The 22,143-nt window shown below is 42.2% G+C and overlaps 1 protein-coding gene across 1 annotated transcript; it reads left to right on the forward strand.

Moving 5' to 3' along the window:
* The first annotated feature begins 15,759 nt into the window (after window positions 1-15,759).
* Window positions 15,760-19,811, forward strand: LOC107730062 (adhesion G-protein coupled receptor G5). The gene is made up of 8 exons (XM_016540795.1): window positions 15,760-15,864; window positions 15,942-15,981; window positions 16,341-16,441; window positions 16,576-16,694; window positions 16,856-17,124; window positions 18,489-18,597; window positions 19,284-19,561; window positions 19,696-19,811. Exons 1-8 carry the CDS (start codon window positions 15,760-15,762, stop codon window positions 19,809-19,811), a joined length of 1,137 nt encoding a protein of 378 aa, XP_016396281.1.
* The last annotated feature ends 2,332 nt before the right edge of the window (window positions 19,812-22,143 follow it).

Genomic DNA, 22,143 nt, shown 5'->3' on the forward strand with positions numbered 1-22,143 from the left:
GCGCCTCACGCGCAGGCTGAAGAAGAAGACGCAAAGGCGGCAAGGCGCTCAGGACAGTTCAGACAATGCGGTGAAAATCAGAGGTAAAAAACGATATAAATACTGTTCAGTTTCTTGCACAGACCGATCGTTTTGTGTCTTTACACATCAATGTATCATCACGAGCCGCAGGGTTTAATTTGGTTTTGTGTATGTTTTATGACTCTCACTCTCAGATAAACATCAAATTTTCATTTTTGGGTGAACTATCCCTTTAACCTTGTGATCTTTCAGATGATAATGCCTAATACTTAAAATTACTTAATGTAATATTGGAGAAAACCAGTGGTGTATAAAGTACCTGAAAGCCACACTTAGTTAAAGTATAGATATCTCAGCAGAAAATGACTTTGGTAGAAGTCAAAGTCACTGTTAAGAATATTACTTGAGTAAAAGTTTTAAAGTATGTGATATGTGTTATTGTACTTAAGTATGAAAAGTATTTTTTTTTATATTAAACTTAAGTATTGAAACTATTGAGCATTTTGTATCTTTGGGTAAGCATAAGAGCCACTGATCTGGTACGAAGACTCTTTCATTCCAACATAAGAAAACATTTCTTACAAATATCTGCATCTGAAGTGGCATTTAGATTCATTTACACAGACTGTTTAATGCAGCTCAGAGGGGACATGGAAGCATTTATCCTGCAGTTACAAATGTTTTGTTTTAAACATAAAACGTTGAATATTGATATTTGAAATTATTTAAAACTTCAGAATCAGAATCAGAATTAGCTTTATTCAGCAGGTGTGCGCAAACACACTAGGAATTTGTTGTGATTTTTTTTTTTCTTACCAGGTGCTCCTGGTACATACACACATGCATACAAACATACATACATACACATCTGACATGAGAACAGAAAAAAACATTTAATAGTAAGACTTAACAGAAAATCAATGGAGTCAATGTGAATGTCCCACTTCAGGGCCTGAGAGATGGTTGCGCCCAGGAACCTGAATGACTCCACTGCAGCCACAGTGCTGTCCATGATGGTGAGTGGGGGGAGAGCAGGGGGGCTCCTCCTGAAGTCCACGATCATCTCCAGTTTTGAGCGTGTTCAATTCCAGGTTGTTATGACTGCACCAGACAGCCAGCTGCTCGACCTCCTGTCTATAAGCAGACTCGTCTCCGTCCTGGATGAGACCGATGACTGTAGTGTCGTCTGCAAACTTCAGGAGCTTGACAGAGGGGTCAGTAGAGGTGCAGACAATTGTGTAGAGAGAGAAGAGCAGTTGGGAGAGGACGCAGCCCTGAGGAGCTCCAGTGCTGATGGTGCGAGTGTTGGATGTGAGTTTTCCCATCCTCACTAGCTGCTGCCTGTCTGTCAGGAAGCTGGTGATCCACTGACAAATGGAGGTGGGTACAGAGGGTGTCCGGGCTGATGGTGTTGAAAGTGGAGCTGAAGTCCACAAACAAGATCCTTGCATAAGTCCCTGGTTTGTCCAGATGTTGGAGAATGTAGTGCAATCCCATATTGACTGCATCATCCACAGACCTGTTTGCTCGGTAAGCAAGGGTCCAGTAATGTCCTTCAAGTAGGCCAACACCAGTCTCTCAAATGACTTCATGACCTGTAGTCATTAAGTCCTGTGATTTTTGGTTTCTTGGGTACAGGGATGATGGTGGAACATTTGAAGCAGGAGGGGACTTCACACAGCTCCAGGGATCTGTTGAAGATCAATGTGAAGATGGATGATAGCTGGACAGCACAGGCTTTGAGGCAGGCTGGAGAGACTACATATGTAACCATGGTTCCCTGAGAAGGAAACAAGACATTGCGTCCTCTAGCAGTCACTATGGGGAACGGTATACCCATGCCGTCATGCTGAAGGGAGTGCATGCCAAGCACCACAGCGAGCACTAAGTGCCAACTCTACCAAGTCATGGGAGTTGCCCCTAGGATGCCTTGACGGCTGTCAGTGACATTATCCCATTCGCCCAAAAGCCTGAGCTGCATACCATAAAACTTACCTGTTAAGGGCTGGGCTGGAAAGCCTGAACCCGGGGCAAAGCTCGAAATGCTTGGAATCAGAAGAAAGAGATTCCTTTAAGGGAATACGACCAGGCGTCTAGGACAATAAACCAGACCCTGGCCTGTCAACCAGGGAGCTACCACCAGCTCTGAATGAACTTGCTCAAAGGAACTGACTCGATAGATCTTTGTTAGCAAACACCCTGCTCAGAAAGTCGAGTGGGGCACAAGGTGAAAATGGGGGGCTTAAACATACCTCAGAGAAAGGGAACGAGGCTGATAGTGCGTAACCCATACCATGCAGGATTTTAGGAAGTGCGCAGGATGTTTAGCGTGCACACTTACCACAGTGTGGATTTTAGGAAGTGCACAGAAGCTCAGCGTGTGCACTTACCATAATATGGATTCTAGAAACACCTGTCTTACTTAGACAGGCCTAGGAACCCTGCGTGACTGTGGCACACTCAAGGGAGCAGTCACTTAATTCAGCGGGAGTCCGCGTGCTCAGAGCGCATGTGCATTGAAAAAGGTGTATCTCATAGAAACCCCCCTATGTGAGGGGAGCATCACCAACTCAACCATAGCAGCACAGAACAGGCTCCGGAGCATGTGCTCATACATAACTAGAAGGGGCATAGCACCCAGCTCTCAGATCGAGAGGAGGACACCAACGCTCGACTTGGAAGCAGTGTGCTCATAGATAACCCTCTAGAGCAGTGGTTCCCAACCCTGGTCCTGGAGGCACCCCAACACTGCTCATTTTGCATGTCTCCTTTCTCTGACACACCAATGTCAGGTCTAATGACCTGAATCAGGTGTGTTTGATTAAGGAGACATGCAAAACGTGCAGTGTTGGGGTGCCTCCAGGACCAGGGTTGGGAACCACTGCTCTAGAGTGAGGGGAGCACTATAAGCTCAACCACAAGAGCAACATATCAGGGAGGCAGAAAAGACCTAACAACCTGGTGTTGCTGACTCACGGAGCTCTGGGGTGGAGAACTCGAATCTCAGGCAGAGAGGAAACTCAGACGCCCTGAAGGGAGCGGCGTGCTCACAGGTAACCCTCTAGGGTTAGGGGAGCACTGCTAAGCTCAACCAAGAAGGAGAGCAGCCTAACAAGGAGGCAGAGAGAGGCCTAACAACCTAAGACTGCTGCTCAATGGAGCTCCAAAGAGCGGAGGACCTGATGAGAGAAGGCTTCAGACGCTCAGTTGGGAGCGGCATGCTCAAAGTTAACCCTCCAAGGTGAGGGGAGCACTGCTAGGCTCGACCAAATAGGGGCAACTTACCAGGGAGGCAGCAAGCGGCCAAACTACCTGATGTCACTGCCACGGAGCTCAAAGAGCGGAGGGCTCAACACTTAGCAAATAGAGAGGAACCCAGCTCGACTGAAGCAATCAATAGCCCAATCAAAATACCTAGCTCTCAAGTAGAGAGGAGGACTCACATAATCTGCCCAGGACCGGCGAGCTCATAAAAGACCCTTCTGCAGTGAGCAGTGACCGCAAATGGGACATCAGAAATGGGATCCTGCTTAAAAAGGGATCACATATTTCAACAGGGAACAACAGGGTCCCAGCATAGAAGCAACTGACCAAGGAGGCGACAGGGACGGGTCTAACAACTCAGTATTGTTCATATGGAGCAGCGCTCTCGGCTCTCAGGCTGAGGCGGGCCCTCAAAGCACAAACTGGGAGTGATAGACTCATAGCTAACCCTCCCAGTGAGGGTAGCACTCCTCAGCTCGACCAGAAAGCAGCGCTAGATTAGAAGTGGCAGTCTAGCAGGGCCCAATGAGAGACCATCAACTGATACAGCTGAACACAGTCTTATGCTTTCTATCTCTATAGAGAGCATGGGTCCCATTTAACCAGACCTGATAACCCATTCATGCATGCAGGGTCGAAGCTTACAGGAAGGGTTTCTGCAGAAACACATCTCACTCATACCTCAGGGAAAGCAGTGTACTCAAGCCCACTCTGCAGAGGCGTGCACTGGTTCGACCATAAGGGCAGTCTGACAGGGAGGTCCAATGGGCCTCACTGTCTATTGAACAGTTAAGGAGTGTTAAGCCACTCGACGCCTCAGCGAGAGGAGCTCTAGCTCAGAGAACGTGCATGATGGTTGAGAGGATGACTCAAATCTCAAGAAACCCCTCGGGGTGAGACATGAGTAGCGCATCCTGGCCAGGGCAGCTTCTCAAAGCAGACATCCAGCCAGGACAACAGGGAGCATGTCACGAAGCATTATGCTCCAAAAAAAATGCTCAACCTGAATGGAGAACCCGTGGGTCCTGAGGTTGCAGCGTTTTACTGGGGACCTGATGGCTAAGGAGGCTCTCGCAGAAGCCTAGCGACTTGGCTGCGTGGTCCAGTAAGCATGAAGCCGAAGATGTAGGGCTATCATCCAGCATGGATCCAATACCGACGGGTGAGACCATCACCTCCAATGGTCAACAGCGAGAGGTTCTGACTTCAGCAGAGGAGGTGCTCACAGAAGTCCTAACCATAAAACAAAGTCAGAAAAACCGGGACAGGTCCAAGTAGCACTGCGGAGAAAGCTAGTTAGTGAATTCACATAAAACGAGCAATAGAGTAGATAAAATGGATCGTACTCACCAACCATGGCTCCCGCACATGACTCAAGCTCACGGATATAATCTGAAGGCGAAGTCCGAAGAGCGCTTGGGTCCGGACCATCAGTAAGGTAGTTCTATGAGACATAGAAACTAACCAAAACATCATAGGTCTAGCATGAGAGACTGCAATGCAAGTGCACGAGGCTCCTACCTAACCTCAGTCAGGTGGATGGCTTTAGGGGAATTAAGGGGAGGAAAATGAGAACAGATGTTAATACTCTCAGAGGGAGGTGAGTAGATGGCTCAGGTTGTACTCTGATCCAGACGAGAGCGCTGAGAACGCCTCGTCTGGATCACCTCCCTCAAATCTTGCCTGTTACCTTTTGACACACGCCTCCTTTGAGCCCTACCCGAAGGTGGGGGAGGGGTGCGAGTCATGACACTAGTCTTCTGTGCCCACCTCTAATCCTTAGATTTAGATGGGCCAGGACCCCTTGGTTGTTCGGGCTCAGACCTGGACCTTTGTGGAATGAAGGACTTAAAGGCGGCAGAGCGCATTTTGGCCTCCTTAAACTTCTCAAACACTGTCTTGACGGAAGTGCCGAAAAGCTCAGAAGGGAAAACCGGTGCATCAAGGAGAAAGCTCCCCTCTTCCATCCCGATATCCACCAGGTTCACCCACAGATGCCTCTCCATAACCACCATGGCCGCCATGGATCTGCCAATGGCAGTGGCGGTCTGCTTAGTGGCACGAAGAGCAAGATCTGTGGTGCGACGCAACTCAGCCACCTCATCAGGGGTGACCCAGCCCTGACCTTTATCCAGGTCTTTCAACAGGTCAGCCTGATAAGCCTGAAGAGAGATAGCAGGCCAGCATCTCTTCAATAGAGGGCATCTTCTCATAACCGTTCTCACGCATCCCCTCAAAATTAACATAACTAGTATCCTGAAACCTATGGATGCGGGACGAAAACTGATTTTTCCAAGCCTTCTCGATCTCCACATAAAGATCAGGAAGAAATGGAAGGCTCACTTGAGCTGGAGGGCTATGGTCAGAAACATAACGTTCATCGAGGCGGCCTCGAGGTGCCACTTTCTTAGCCCGCTTCTACGGCAAGTCAAGCCTCGCCGTGGTGCGATCCATAACCTCAAGCAACTCAGCGTACGCAGGGCAGGAGGAATGAGAGGACTCAGTTTAAATTTCTTCATCCTCATCTAACATCTCCTGTTCTTCCTGGCTTGGAGCCAGCTGAGCACTAGCCGCTGGATCAGACGATGTAAGAGAAATAGTATCGTCATCCAGCAGCTCACTCTCGTCCATGACCGATTTGCGCGAAAGGGAGAGACCCTTTTTCAACTCATCAGCCAGGTCCACCTGCGATCCCCATGAGCTCATTTTCCTCCGTGCCTCAGCAGCGGCAGGTCCTGAACTGATGGCTGTTCCTCTTTCCTCAAAAAAAGAGACAAACGAGAGCAGAGCTTTTTTATTGGAAATCGCTCACAATGTACGCAGATTGCCCCCTCGAGGACATTGCGTGCATGCTCTTCGCCCAAACAAAAGATGCAAAGATCGTGTGTGTGATCAGGTGTCAAATAACGAGGACACGGATCCACACACTTCTTAAACACCTTACTAGTGCTTGCCATGGTAAAGAAGAATAATCGTTCTTACCGGAATGCACGCTTCAAACAAAACTGTCCCTTGAAGCTGAAGAAGAGGATGACGTGTTCTCCCGGCACCCTTTTAAACTGTGGTCGCACAGGTAATGATGTCATAGGCTGTCGCCGGCCAATGTTATTGTCGTGTTTAGATGTATGCTTCTAAAACACTGGTCATGCTGAAGTGCTGAAGAGAAATAGTATGCTGAAGTCACCGCTAGTGACCGCTAGAGGACGCAGTTCGATGTTCCCTCGGAAGAGAACATGAAATGATACTTGAAATGTGAAATTAAAACTGCCAGTATGTGGCAGCAAGCCACTGTTAATGAGTGAGTCATTAAGATTCAACGATTCATTCAAACGGTTGATTTATTCACGAATGAAGCATTTGACTGTTTTAATGAGTGAGTCACTAAATCATTCATTCAACCAATTTATTCAAAAAGCTGATTCATTCGATAAGGAAACACGTACCGTCCAGTGTATTGCTCAGCCTCAGAGACATAATACAGTGCTGTGATCTTTGTTTGGAGCTATTTTCTTTGGCGAAATAGAGCAAAACAGGTCACTTTGCACTAACTTTATTAAAGTTGTATCAATATTTGTTATCATGCTGATATCTGGAGAACAGCACTCTTCGTGTGATATAGATTAATTATACTGTATTAAATGAAATAAAGGACATACAGAGGCATTTTTGCCGCCTCATCTTTAATTTTAGGAGCCTCGACTTGAGTGGAAAATGAAAACAACTGCGGTTGTCCGAGATCTTGTTTGCAGCTTTTTTTGTGTATGTGTGTTTTGTTTTCTGTTTTTTTTAGGAGTTGCATGCATCTAGTCTCAGCCTCAGACGTCACGTCCACGGACCGTTAGCTGAACGTCTGATGCATACGGCACACAAAGGCCCTGTCCACTGATTCATTCATCAGCTTTGATGAATCAGATCACTGATTCATCAAAGCTGCTTGCTCAAGTGCTTGCAGTCTGTGTACTTCCATGTCCCGTCTTTATTTTATAGTAAGTAACAAATATGCTTCGGGGAAATGTACACATGTACACATAAAAGTATACATTTTATTTAGGAAATGTAGTGGAGTAAAAGTGAAAGTTGACAGAAATATAAAAAGAAAACTAGTGAACTAACTGTTTTCACTATATTTAGACTTCACTGAAGGAAATGCTGGTGCTTTCAAAACAGTTGAAGAATAGTGATAATATATCTTGATTAATGGCTAAATAAATAGATAAAAAAATACGAATGAGAAAAATAAGAACGAGACACTGCGTAGCTTACGCTTAGTGGTTATCCCCCTCCTCCCAAGTACTGAAGCCTGATTGCATCGCACCGGTAAATTTTACCAGCCAATGACACTCAAGCGCTCGAGCTAGGGATGGAGCTACCCACTATATAGGCCGGCGCTCAGCGTCATTACCTCCGAATCTTTCGATTGTTTGAACAGGTACTAGACTCTGAGGATTACAACACAGCAGCGCATGCAGTGTCTCATTCCCTCCTTTTAGGGAACCGAGGTTACGGACGTAACCGGAGACGTTCCCAATCAAGTTCGTTCTCTCGACACTGCGTATCTTACACTTGGGGACGCATATAATCTCGCTGTTTTGTATTCCCCACACCTGGTGAGAAGAGTCTAATGAGCCAGACTTCGATAGAGCCGAGCCTGTTGACTACTTCTTTGGGCACTCAGGGAAAATCAAATGCCCTCCAGCTCGAGCCAAGCGGGACTAAGCATGGTAATGTAAGCACATAGCACATAGACTGGCCGCTGTTTTGACACTGGCAGTCCTTTGGTACAGCCACCAAATCATATAAACGGCTGCTCTGCCAATCTGAAATGACTAGTCTTCTCCAGATAAACTAGCAGAGCACGGACTGGGCATAGTGGGTGTGTCGCTGGCTCCGAATTCTGAGGAGCAAACGCCTGTAGCATGATGACCTGCGCTCTAAATGAAGTAGAAAGCACTTTAGGCACATATCCTTGTCTAGGCTGGAGTCTAACCATACATTCATCCTTACCGAACTCCATACATGCAGTGCTCGTAGTCAGCGCATGTAAGTCGCCCACCCTCTATCGATCACTGATAGGCAAATGGAAAACCTGTCTGTCGTCTGTCGTCTGTCCTCTGCTCTGATCTGCCAAACATGCAGGTTCCATAGCTCTGGCCTGGGGTGCCACACCGAGACGTTTGCCTGAGATAAGAGATCTATTCGCAACGGAATCGGCCACGGGGGAGCCGTTAAAAGCTCCACCAACTCCGAGAACCATGGCTGGTTGGGCAACTTCGGCGCGACTAGATGCATCGTCTCCCTTTCCTCTTTGATTTTGTGCAGCATAATCTTCACTGGGGGAAAAGCCTATTTGCGCTTCTTGGGCCAGCGACTTGAGAGAGCATCCCCCTCCAGGTGTGCATTCGCCAGCGAGAAGAACAGCTGGCAATGCGCATTCTCCTCAGAGGCAAACAAGTCGATCTCGGCCTCTCCGAACAGGCTCCAAATCAGCTGAATAGTCTGCGAGTGCAGCCTCCACTCCCCGTGCACTGGGCCACTCCTGGACAGCATGTCCACACCGCAGTTCTGACTGCCGGGAACATGTACTGCTCGAATCGACAAAAGGTTTCTGTCCGCCCAAAGTAGGAAACGCTCCGCCAACCTTTGAAGTGAGCGTGAACAAAAACTTCCCTGATGGTTGATGTAGGATACCACCGGCGTGTTGTCTGTCCGAACCAGGACGTGTCGATCCTTTATCAGTGGAAGAAAGCCCTGCAAAGCTAAAAAATACTGCCATCAACTCTAGGCAGTTTATATGCCACTTAACTTGTGCACTCGTCCAAGTACCATTAGCCGGTCTGCCATCGCAAAGGGCTCCCCAGCCCCTTAGTGACACGTCCATAGTGACGATTTTTCTGCTTTTCTGCAACTGACTGTTCTTCCACACTTTGCTTGGCACCTGGGATTTCAGCCATAGCTGAAGTGGTCTCATATGCAGAAGCCCGAGCTGACATACCATAGTTGCTGCTGCCATGCGCCATAACAGTCCCTGAAAGCATTTCAGAATCACCACTCTCTCCGGTTTGAACGAGGTGAGAGTGCTGACCAAAGACTGTATTTGCTCTTGAGAGAGACGCGCGCTCATCGATCGCGAGTCCAAATCCATTCCCAATAATGTGATGGTCTGTGTGCGGCGAAGCTTGCTCTTCTGCACATTGATCGCCAGTCCTAGATGCTTCAGATGTTCTAGAAGCTGGCATCTCTGGTTTTCCAGTATATCCCGTGGCTGGGCTATAACAAGCCAGTCGTCCAGATAATTCAGAATGTGAATTTCACTCTGCCTGAGAGGGGAAAGCTCTGCATTTATACACTTTGTAAAAGTTCTCGGAGCCAACGCCAACCCGAACGGGAATACTTTGAACTGATAAGCTCTGTCCTCAAACGTGAATCTCAGAAAGATGCAGTGTTTCTGGGGGAAAAAATAAGACGAGACACGCCTGTGACAAGGGGTTATTTGGATGTGAAAATAGGTGTCTTTTAGGTCCACCGAGAAAAGCGCAGTTCAAAAGCGCCGTTCGAAAACGGGACTCTGCTTATAACGCACGATTGGGAACAATCGTGAGGGGGAAAAGAGTTCTTTTGCTGAACAGTGTTTGGTTTGTGTTTTAGTGCAAACTTTATTGACAACAAACATTTCCCTCTGTCGCCTGCAACATGCGAGGGGACAGGCAGGTGAAACACAACAAGACGAACTCTCTTGCGAAGCGGATCATCGTCCATCTCTCCATGCGGCCACTTCCCCCTCAGACCACCCCCGTCAGGAACGCTGCAGTGGATCTGGCACAACACTCGAGAGAAGAGGCCCCATCTTCTTCGGGTACCGGAACTGCCTCGCCTTTGGTCTCACGGCTGGCTCCGGATCCACCCTCGCTCTTTCCGAGGAAGAAGTAGGTGGTGGTCTTTCACGCCGTTTCGAACGCTGCAAAGAAGAAGATCTGGAGCACGATGGAGGTGCAGTGGACCGATCTCTCTTCGGCAGGAAGTGGCTCATCGCCTTAGACTGTTTCAGGGCCTCCAGAAACTTCTCAGAAAACGAGCCCACAGCATCACCAAACAGGCTGAGCGGAGATATGGGCGTATCCAACAGCTGAGCCTTCTCCGACTCCATCATGTCCATCAACATGAGCCAAAGATGCCGCTGCAGCCAAGTCAGTGACCGAACGCAGCTTTTTGAAGGCGGCGGAGTCCGGCCCCTCCTCATCCAATGCTTGCAGCAGTTTGGCTTGAAAAGACTGGAGAACAGCCATAGTGTGGATCACAGACGCTGCTTGGCGGCTGCCATATAAGCCTTATCCACGATGTGGCTCGTGGTGCGGCACGGCTTCAATGGAAGGATGGTGCAGATTTCCACCCACATGCGGATGGACAAAGATGCACTGCAACTGCTTCTTCGACGGGCGGCGGCTTAGTGTAACCCCAGCGGTCAGCTCCGTCGACAGAGGAGAGCATACACGATCCCGCGGCTTGGACTCGGGCCGAATAGGGAGAGTGCCAAGACCACGATATTCTCCTCGTTGACCTCAGGGAAAAAGGAAGCAGGTCTCTGGGGGGCGGCAACCTGGCGGCCAGACTGCATATACCGCATGTCCAACCTGTTCTTGGCTGGTTGCTCAGTGGGCAACCAATCAAGACCCAAATCCTGTACAGCCTCAGGCAGGATTTTCACCAACTCTTCATCAATCTGAGCCAGGGGCTTGCGCACCTCGCTGTGGGAGGCCTCCGACTCCATGCAGGCCGACCAGTCATCCGAACCAGAGGCTGCAGTCGACATTGCGTCGTCATCCACTTCATCCTCTGCCACACCAAACGAGACCAGGTCCCACGTGTCATCTGAGGGGCGGAGGCTGGGCTCAGTGTAAGAAACAGGTGGCTCTCTTGAGCGATAAGCATGCAGGAACTGAGTCGACATGCGTTCATCAGAGAGGCCTACTGCACGTGGCTGCCTTGGCCTTCCCTCCCACGGCTCGACGGTGATGGGAGGCAGAGACAAGGGATTAGCCAGCGCGCAGTTCAGGATCACGGAAATCTTGGCATGAAGGGCTTTGACTGTCATCTCTTCACAGGCAGGACAATCAGACCTATCCAGTGCGGCCTCTGTGTGGGCTCGGCCCAGACAGAAGTCACACGCGTCGTGTATGTCAGGGAGCTCAATCTGGGCCCCGCACGCACAGCACTCCTTAAGGGACATCCTGTCTTCTTGCCGGATCGCCAAAGAGGAACTTGAAGCGAACGGCGTTCTCTTAGGGTGTTGTCAACGGCGAGAAAAAAATAGCGATGAGTAGAAGTCTTCTGTACTTGCTTCGTGAAGGAGAAAGATTCTGAGGTAATGACGCTGAGCGCCGACCTACTGTATATAGTGGGTAGCTCCGTCCCTAGCTCGAGCGCTTGAGCGTCATTGGCCGGTAAAATTTACCGTCGCGATGCAATCAGGCTTCACTATTTTGGAGGAGGTTAACCCCTAAGTGTAAGCTACGCAGTGTCGAGAGACCGAACTTGATAGGGAACACGCATTGTAACACATTTTCAACATCAATTCTTGAAGGTTTTTTTTATTATTTGTATTATTATTATTATTTCTTAGTACAGCTGAAATGTTGTAAAATACTACATTTATTTTATGTGGCACAAAACATATTCTACTTATAAGTCTATTGTTATCCCCATTTAGCTGTTAAACAAAATTTATTGCTATAGCATGAAATAAAATTGGCTACATTTTCTAAATACCTTAGTTTCATTAAGTATTCTCAAGTATTTATTTACATGTTTGTTAGTTTCCTAAGCTGTGCTAAAATTACAGTTTGCTCTGTGACCTCATTTATTCAAATCAAGTCTTTGGAAGGAAGTTGTTGTCTCTTTTATCTTTATATAGAGAATTAAAATGTTATTTAGCATTGCATGGTACATAAATTTAAAAATATATATATATTTTTATAGAGAAACAATATTTTTTTCATATAATTTCATTGTCGTATAATTTTTCTTGCAAAATTGCTTTTTTACATTTTATAACACCCGCATATCCTACGCAACCCAATGATCCCCATCTAAAACATAAGGATATCTGAAAAATGTTCAACTACATATTTAAAATGGAATAATGAATAATGCATAAATAAAATTTGTAAGTACAAAGTTTTATTTTTTCGTTTTTTCTTTACCGTAGTATAAACAAAACTGCTTTGTTTATCTGCAATAGAGACTTGAATATTTGTAATAATGCAATATAATTTAAACTGACTAGGTAACATCAAAATGATCAAAAAGTGGCAGTAAGTTACTCTTAACCTTTAAGAAACAACAGTACCATTTAGTAGTGCTGAGGATTTAATCATATCATGTCAGTCAATGTCATTTGAAACAGTAAAACAGGCCTTTTATGCTGGCCTTTGCAATTTTGTATGTTTGTATGCTATGTATGTTAACTGTATTGTTGAAAACCAAATGTGATGACAAGGCTTGTCATTGTGTTCTGTCATCAGTAGAGCTCAGTGAGTGTGACTGAAGCCACATAATTTGATTTTGGCTATTCATTTCTTGGTGTGTGAACTGCAAACTTTCCACAGAGCTGTCACAACTTCATCCTTGATGACTAGAGAAACAGCAAGGTAAGAGAAGAAAGAGCACATCTAGGTTATGTATTATACATAATTATTAAAATTATTGTAAATATTTATATGTTTTGATTATACGTATATTAGACTTATATAGCCTACATACAGTATGTTTTATTTTAGTAGTACTGTATATATTATTAAGTATTTGTATAAACTATTTTAACAATGAGATGATGAAACCTTTTGTATTATATGCATTCTTTATTGTGCATTCAATATGTTGGAATTGATTTGTCTTTTTGTATTTCATTAAATGAATGTCTGTATTCTCATTTTTTCCACAGAGCTATGACAGATATGACACTCCTGCTGCTTCTGCTCATAATCCATGGAGTGGATGGAGAAAATACAAATACCAACGATGTCATGCAAAATAATGACTCAATATCTGAGACCAACTGCTCGCTACCTTGTAAGTTCCTGAAACCCTCCTCAAATCAGACTATTTCTGTGACTTGTATTTTAGATCTTAGTATTAGAGACAGTAGTGAGATACTGTTTTTTGCCCATCACCATGAGAAAATTTATTTGCATTAGGTCTGCACGTTCATGATCCACAGTTTTGTAAACATGTATGTACATGACTGGTTAAAAGTTTTGAATTTTTTTAGTGTATTTGAAAGAAGTCTCTTATGCTCACCAAGGCTGCATTTATTTGATTAAAATAAAACTGTAATTTTTGAAATATTATAACTATTTAAAATAACAATTTTCTGTTGTAATATATTTTAACATATATATTAATTTATTTCTGTGATGACAGAGCTGAATTTTCAGCATCATTATCCAGTCTTCAGTGTCACATGATCCTTCAGAAATGTTTCTAATATGCTGATTTGCTGCTCAAGAAACATTTCTCATTATTATCAATGTTGGAAAAAAAGTTTTTTGCAGCTTAATATTTTTGACAACCGTGATACACTACCATTCAAAAGTTTGGAGTAAGTAAGATAAAAAAAATAAAAATAATAATAATAATAATGAATGCTTTAATTTAGCAAGGACACATTAAATTGATCAAAAGTGACAGTAAAGATAAAGATATTTATGTTACAAAACGTTCTATCATCAAAGAATCCCGAAAAAAATCCTGGTTTCCACAGGTAGGATCCAGCAAATACTGTTTTCAACGTTAATAAGAAAAAATTGAGCACCAATAATAATTAATAACTACAGTAAATCAGCATATTAGAATGATTTCTGAAGGATCATGTGACACTGAAGACTGTAGTAATGATGTTGAAAATTCAGCTTTGCAGAGATATAAATTGCATTTTAAAATATATTAAAATAGAAAACAGTCACATTGTAATAATATTTCACAATATTACTGTAGTTTTGATTAAATAAATGCAGCCCTGGTGAGCACACGAGGCATCTTTCAAAAACATTAAAATCTTAAGTATTCCAAAATTTAAAAAAAAAAGTTTTAATTCTTTAGTTCATTACAACAAATTAATTTTGTTCATTTCAAGCTAATCAGTTTTCATTTTTTCTTGTAAAAATGAAATCAAAATAAACATTATGATATATTTTTTGTGGTTTAATAATTAGTGAATTAAAGAGTTAAAGAGAATGTCTAACAGACCTAAGTGTGAAAAAAAGACAAGTGTCTGATTACTTAACAGTATTTTTTCCTCATCTATTTTAGTACCAAATCCAGCATCTGAGTCTGTTAAATCCGAAATCTTCTGTTGTAACAAAGAAATGGACAACTTCAGAGCTGTTTGCACTTCAAGTGATCAAAAAGATTTATTACCAACAAACTTTCCAAGTATTGCAAATGACTGCCCTGAAATGCTGAAAAGCGAAACAACTTTGAAAAGCTACAACAGGTACCTGTCTTGTGTTTAAGATCTTAACAAACTGTATGAATTTGTGTCGATTTGGTTGTATCCCTTTTAATTACATTATTATGCAGAGCAGAGAGAGAAGTCATACACAGCATTATGGAAAAGACAAATTATTCCACTGACTACAATTTTGAGGGTTTCGCTTTGATTGTGGTTGTGATGAACTTACCAAATAGTCTTGTACCAATCACCGCTCCAAAAGTAAGACTCTTCTTCCAAAGGTCCAAAAGATGACATCATTTTCTTTAAAGGGGTCATATGATGCGATTTCAAGTTTTCCTTTCTCTTTGGAGCTATGTAAAAGCTTGCAGCTTGAATTTTTTACACTGCTTAAAAAGGTCATATAAAATATATATTAGAATTAATAGTGTTACAGCTAAATTACTTAATTCATTTCTTTTCATTTTAAGGTGTCTAATACAACTCCAACAATACAGACATTTAACCCTGTGGAGGCTTTCCAAAATGTCCCTGAGGCCAAGCAGAAAGTTGCAATATTTATTTACGATTCCACGCTGCAGTTTCATGTAACGTTCATTTGTTGTTCTGACTATTTTATAAAAGTATTGAAACGGTTAACTTAACCCATTCACTCTATATTATATTAACCTGCCTGTTGTCTGTGGTTGTGTATTTACAGCTGGAAATGCTTCTATAATGTCCAAAGTCATATGGATTGATACAGCAAAATTACTTAATTAATTTCTTTTAATTTTAAGGTGTCTAATAAAGCTCCAACAATACAGACATTTATCCCAGTGGAGGCTTTCCAAAATGTCCCTGAGGCCAAGCAGAAAGTTGCAATATTTATTTACGATTCCATTCAGCAGTTTAATGTAAAGTTTTTCATTTGTTGTTCTGACTGTTTTATAAAACTATTGAAACTGTTAACTTAACCCCCTCACTCTTTATTATATTAACCTGCATGTTGTCTGTTTGTGTATTTACAGAAGAAAAACAATTCTATAATGTCCACAGTCATACGGGTTGAAGTTATTGGACGTGACAATGTGAATTTGACCAATCCACTTATAATACATTTTCCAGTGAATAACTACACAAACCACTCAACCGTAAGCTTACCTTTACAAATGTTCTTAAAATTTCCAAATAACTGTAATAATTTGTGTTTTTGTGTTGATATTCTTAGAAAAGCTACATATATTCCTGTCAATACTATGATGAACAAGGTGGGTGGGAACTAAAGGAATACAGTATTTCACTCAAAAATGAAAACTCATAATTTACACACACTCATGTTGTTCTTATCCCATATGCTGTTATTTTTTCTGTGAAACATGAAAGAAGAATTTATGAAGAATCTTCATGTATTGTTTTCCAAGTAGTGTATCAAGCTCTAAAAAGAACATGAAATCTGTAAAAGTGCCATAAAAGTGGTCTATATTACTATATTCTGAGTCTGACTGAAATTGAAGTCATTCACTGAAAATTCTGCTGTGTGCACACTCAGAAAAAAAAGTACAAAAGCTGTAACTGCCATTTGGTATTTTTTTTGTGCTAAAATGTATTAATAATATGGAATATTTAGGCAGTAACACCTGGAAGCCGGATGGCTGTAACACCACTCAGATCAGTGATGATGTTGTGGAGTGCTCCTGTGACCATATGACCCCTTTTGCTGTGCTTCTAGTGAGTACTGAGCCATTCATTCAGGCCATTACTAAACGTGTAAGGTAGCAGAAACCATTCTGTGCTGATATTGTTTTCATTTAATTCCCTCCTTCACTACCACTTTTCCTTTGTCCCTCCTACACTCTGAATAGGTTGAGGTGATAAACATTGATGGACAGCATTGGGAAATCTTGTCGTACATCAGCTATGTAGGCTGCGGTCTGTCTGCGGTCTTTTCTGCTTCCTCTGTCTTGTTGTTTATTTTCAACAGGTGCTGTTCCTTCTGTTTTCATATAAATGTGTATATAATCTGCACTTTGATTCACATTATTCTTTACACTGATCCCAAAATTGTGCGAATAAATTTATCAAAGCAGGTAAAAATTTGAAAAACCGCCATTAAAATTCATATACAGTTCGTGTGTTTCACAGGAACGCAAAGGCAGAAGTGTCCAACAGCATCCACGTGTCTCTGAGCGGTGCTCTGTTTCTCCTCAACCTGAGCTTCATGTTCAGCGAGTGGGCTGCCACAATGACAGTGAAAGAAGTGTGTGTTTTTATTGCTGTGACTATACACTACAGTCTGCTGTGTTCTTTAACCTGGATGGCTATTGAAGCCTTGCACCTCTACCTTCTTTTGGCCAGAGTGTTCAACATATACATCAAATACTACGTGGTCAAGTTGTCCCTGATCGGATGGGGTGAGTATCAAGACTAAATGTACAGGAACATTACAAAAACAGACTCATAGATCAACTTGTAAGTCAATGGAGGCAGTGTTTGTAGCATATCTAGGTGTTCAAGCGCAAAGCGCTGAAACCCTATTGTAATTGTAAGTTTGCATGGTAGGACTAGGTGTTATGATCCCAATATTCAGCACCATTTAGCCGCACCATAGAACATTTTCTCCTTCGCTGTGAGCAGAACACAGCGAGATGCAGCAATTGTTACGCTCTGATTTTGGTTCAGCAAAAATCCAGGATCATTGCCAAATCCATGTCCATGGTCCTTGCCTCAATACCCAATAATCAGTCGTGAATTTACAATTGCTTTTTGCGTGACTGGGGAACAATAAGAAAAAGAACTAGTATGTTAAGATAGATAGATGAAGACGGTACAGTTCTTCACTGCAGTCATCGGGTGGGGATCCTTGACATTTTTATTATATGTTATGCTGTACATGATGTGTACTTATCTTTCATGGATGTTGCCAGTGAGACACCTTATCCGATGTCCATCAGATCCAAGTTTCTGTGTTAACTTTAGCCTGGGTGAAAGATGCCTTTTGTTAAAGGGATACTCCACCCCAAAATTAAAATTTTGTCATTAATCACTTACCCCCATGTCGTTCCAAACCCCTAAAAGCTTCGTTCGTCTTCGGAACACAATTTAAGATATTTTGGATGAAAACCGGGAGGCTTGTGACTGTCCCATTGACTGCCAAGTAAATTACACTGTCAAGGTCCAGAAAAGTATGAAAGACATCGTCAGAATAGTCCATCTGCCATCAGTGGTTCAACCGTAATGTTATGAAGCGACGAGAATATTTTTTGTACACGAAGAAAACAAAAATAACGACTTTATTCAACAATTCGTCTCCTCTGTGTCTCTTCTACAAAGTCCAGACTCCAATAGTGATCCATAAGGACGCCCTATGTGCTTTAAACGACGAGAACCATGTATTTCCATACTATTCACAGTATTTATGAAGCTCGAGACTGGTGAGTGGCGCAGGTGTCGTGCATTATCACTTACTCCACCGGCCTTGCTCCGTTCCCACGGCTCTCGGCCCCACCCCACTCGTCACAATCTCTATTTCATAATTAAGGTCCGAACTTGCTTTATAACTCTGATACGTTCTTCCTATATCATGTCTTTTGAAACTCAGAAAAGGACCACATTTGAAAAAAAAAAAGGGTTAACAGGGTTAACAATGACAGTTTGCATGTTAAGTATTACAAAATATAGGCTCAAAAAAGAGACATGATGCTATAATACTAGAAACATTAAGAAATGATGATTAAAGTGTAGATTTGCTCATCCTGCAGTCTTTTCCTCTTAACAGGAGTCCCTGCTGTTCTTGTTGGAAGTTTGCTGTCAGTTCAGCAACTCACCGATCCATTCTATGGTGCCATAAATGTGACCATATCAAATTCGAATGCAACAAATCCAGTGTGAGTCCTCATATTATAACTTAAAGGGATAGTTCACCCAAAAATGAAAATTTGATGTTTATCTGCTTACCCCCAGGGCATCCAAGATGTAGGTGACTTTGTTTCTTCAGTAGAACACAAACGCTCACTTCAGTAGAACACAAATGCGCTCACTTTCCTGAGCGCCTTCGCGTCTTCTTCTTCAGCCTGCGCGTGAGGCGTCTTCTTCTTCTTCTTCTTGCTTTAGCAGATTTATAAGTACCTCTGATTTTCACTGCAATGTCTGAACTGTTCTGAGCGCGTGCTCAGAACAGTTCAGACATTGCGGTGAAAATCAGAGGTAAAAAACGATATAAATACTGTTCAGTTTCTTGCACAGACCGATCGTTTTGTGTCTTTACACATCAATGTATCATCACGAGCCGCAGGGTTTAATTTGGTTTTGTTTGTGTATGTTTTATGACTCTCAAAGCCGTGATTCCCATCCACTGACATTATAGGACTGACAGACTGCAACGGTTTGAGTTAAAAATCTTCGTTTGTGTTCTACTGAAGAAACAAAGTCACCTACATCTTGGATGCCCTGGGGGTAAGCATATAAACATCAAATTTTCATTTTTGGGTGAACTATCCCTTTAACCTTTTCATGTTTTCCTTGCTTTTAGCTCTTCTTTAACTTTCAGCATTGTTTATTATATGTTCTACAGATGCTGGATCACAGAGCCTCTCATCCTGTATAGTGTGAACTTTTCCTACTTCACCATCGTATTCCTGTTTAACACAATAGTTCTATTCATAGTGTCCAGACAGATCTTTAAGCTAAAGAAATTGGACAACAAGCATAAGAAAATACCGGTGAAGGATGCCAGCACAGTGCTGGGCCTCATGTGTCTGCTGGGTACATCATGGGGTTTGGTTTTTCTTGGCTCTGGATATACCAGCTACCCAATACTCTACGTATTCTGCATTTCAAATACAATGCAAGGTAGGTTTACTCTTAGACACAGAATCATACTGGAGGTAAAAAAAGAGAGAGAGAGAGAGAGAAAATATGCCTGAATGCACTGTTGTATAATATGATAATTCAGTTGCTTTGCCCATCAACTTTATTGTTGACAGGGTTTTCTATCTTTCTGTGGATGTGTCGGAAAGCAAGGCCAGACAAACAGAAAGAAGCTCATTCCAAGTCTTTATCCACTGTGGATACCTTTATCATTGAAAAACAAAAGGAATAGCCTATGCCTAACATTTATCAACCAAAATGACCAAAGCTCATTAAATGGCATGTGTTTAAACTGTTTTATGGCTACAGATTAATGTTCTCAATATTTTATTTATTTATTTTCCATACGGTGCCTCTAGAGGAGAAACAATTCCACACTCTGGCTGTGTCTGAAATCGCCTCTACACCCTTATCCACCTCATTTTGCAATGCAGAAGTAAGCCGTTTTCTTTTAATGTGCGATTAATTAGCCGCTATAGGTAAATAACTAGAAGAATAACAAGTGCAGTAAACAGGAAATCCATTTGCACAACAAACCAGTATGTTTATGATTATGACAATGAATTAAAATAATATATCAAATGCCAGTTTGCGATATAAAGCAGCATAACGGACTGCTTTTGTAGGGGTAAAATAACTGGGAGTGAATAACAACGGAAGCCTCACAAATTCAGGTTAGAAATGACCGCACCCGCTCTTATGATAAAAATACGGTGAATACAGTGTACCATTTCAAGGGGACAGCCATTTGTAGTGGTTTCTGAAACCACAGTGCTCATTCAATCCCAAAACGCACCACAATACCAAGTGTACCACCAATATACACTCAATGGCTAGAGAATACATGTAATGCGCTGGGAAGGCCCCAATATATTTCAAGTGAAATCAAACTCCTGTCACATAATTTCAAACAAAATAAAACGTCCAAATACTGTTTTTCGCTTACTATATAGTACATACTACATATCTGAATGCAACGTCACTGTCAGAATTCACCACTCATTTTCATTTACTCGCTGGACTAATGTTGGGAATAGTGAATCAGGGTATGGGGCGATTTTGGATACTTTGCCATCATTTCCTTTGTTCCAAATCTGTGTGACTTACTTTCTTCTGCAGAACACAAATGATAATATTTTTTGAACAATTATCAGACAACTGTTTTGTCTATACAATATAAAAATGAGTGAGGTTCAAAAATAACATTTCAATCTCGAACTTTAGAGACTTTCACTATATTCACTGTACAGATGCGCAATGCTAAGTATTTCCCTTATGCTATTCATAGTAAATCAGAAGACAGGTAATAACCTACCCTTTTTCTATACTGTACATTTATTTAAATTGCATGTTTCATTGAGTGTTTAATTTCAAAATAATGGATTCTAATACAAAATTGTAAATGCACTGTTTTTATTTAAATTTAGCAATAAAGCCAAGTTTAAAATGCTGAGTTGATGTGTGGGTCTGTTGAGTCCAGTAGCAACACAAAAATATTGCCAGTACATATTAACTAGTGTTCCTGTACAGTGTAGCTCAAACAGTACAACATGGCACTAGCAATGGCATCAACATGGGTTTGATTCCAGCCAATGCATAAACTGATAAAATGTATACCACTGATGCAATTTAAGTTGCTTTGTACAATATAGCTACAATATAAAATGCATTCATAAACTATTCAAACCCCTTCATTTTTTAAACACATTTTCTTATGATGCCTAATGCTAAAATGTTTTAAAGTAGAATTTTTGTTTGTTTGTTTCAGTCTATACTCCATACCGCATTATAGGGAAAGGAGTGTAGAATGATGATGATTGGTTATGAAAATAACTAATTTTAGCATGAAGCTGCAAAAAGTGAAAAAATCAAGGGGTCTGATTACATTCTTGGCACAAGCTATGGCACAATACAGTGTTCTGTGGTTAATTTTTAATTTTATGACATGATTTTAAAACTGTAGGTACACAAGAAACATGTCTACCACATTTAAGCAGGTTTGGGTAACACTGCAACTGTTGAGAAGTATCTCAAGATCATCCGTCCTCAAACTGCTTGACATGTCTGCTGCGTCTGACACTGCATTCGACAGATATGTTAGTATGCCAATGTAAAACTTTTAGTTCCGAATATTTGCATACAAGGAAAACGAGCAGAGAGATATTTAAATGTCAAAACACCAACATGCAAACAGTCATGACAGAGATGATGTTATTCAATTTCTTAATCAAACTGTACTATACTCCTGAGACCCTGCATCCTCATATGAGGACATTATATTTTAGTGGATTTCTCTGAGACTATACATGCCACAGTTTTAAGTCTGGATGTCCTGTACTTTTCAGAGATACTAAATGTTTGGATGTTTGACCATGACCACTCCCTCTCCTTGGACTTCAAAAATGTCTGATATTAATTTAGTGACACTCTTATGGAAATATGATAATATTTTGTAATTACCATTTAAATCTGACTAATTTTTAAACTGTGTGTCATAAATCAACATCTCAGGAAAATGTTATGAGGTTTCAAATCAAAATATGACTTTCTGTTACGAAACAGGA

The sequence above is a fragment of the Sinocyclocheilus rhinocerous genome, unplaced genomic scaffold, assembly GCF_001515625.1.
Source record: "Sinocyclocheilus rhinocerous isolate Xijiao unplaced genomic scaffold, SAMN03320098_v1.1 scaffold878, whole genome shotgun sequence".
NCBI lineage: Eukaryota > Metazoa > Chordata > Actinopteri > Cypriniformes > Cyprinidae > Sinocyclocheilus > Sinocyclocheilus rhinocerous.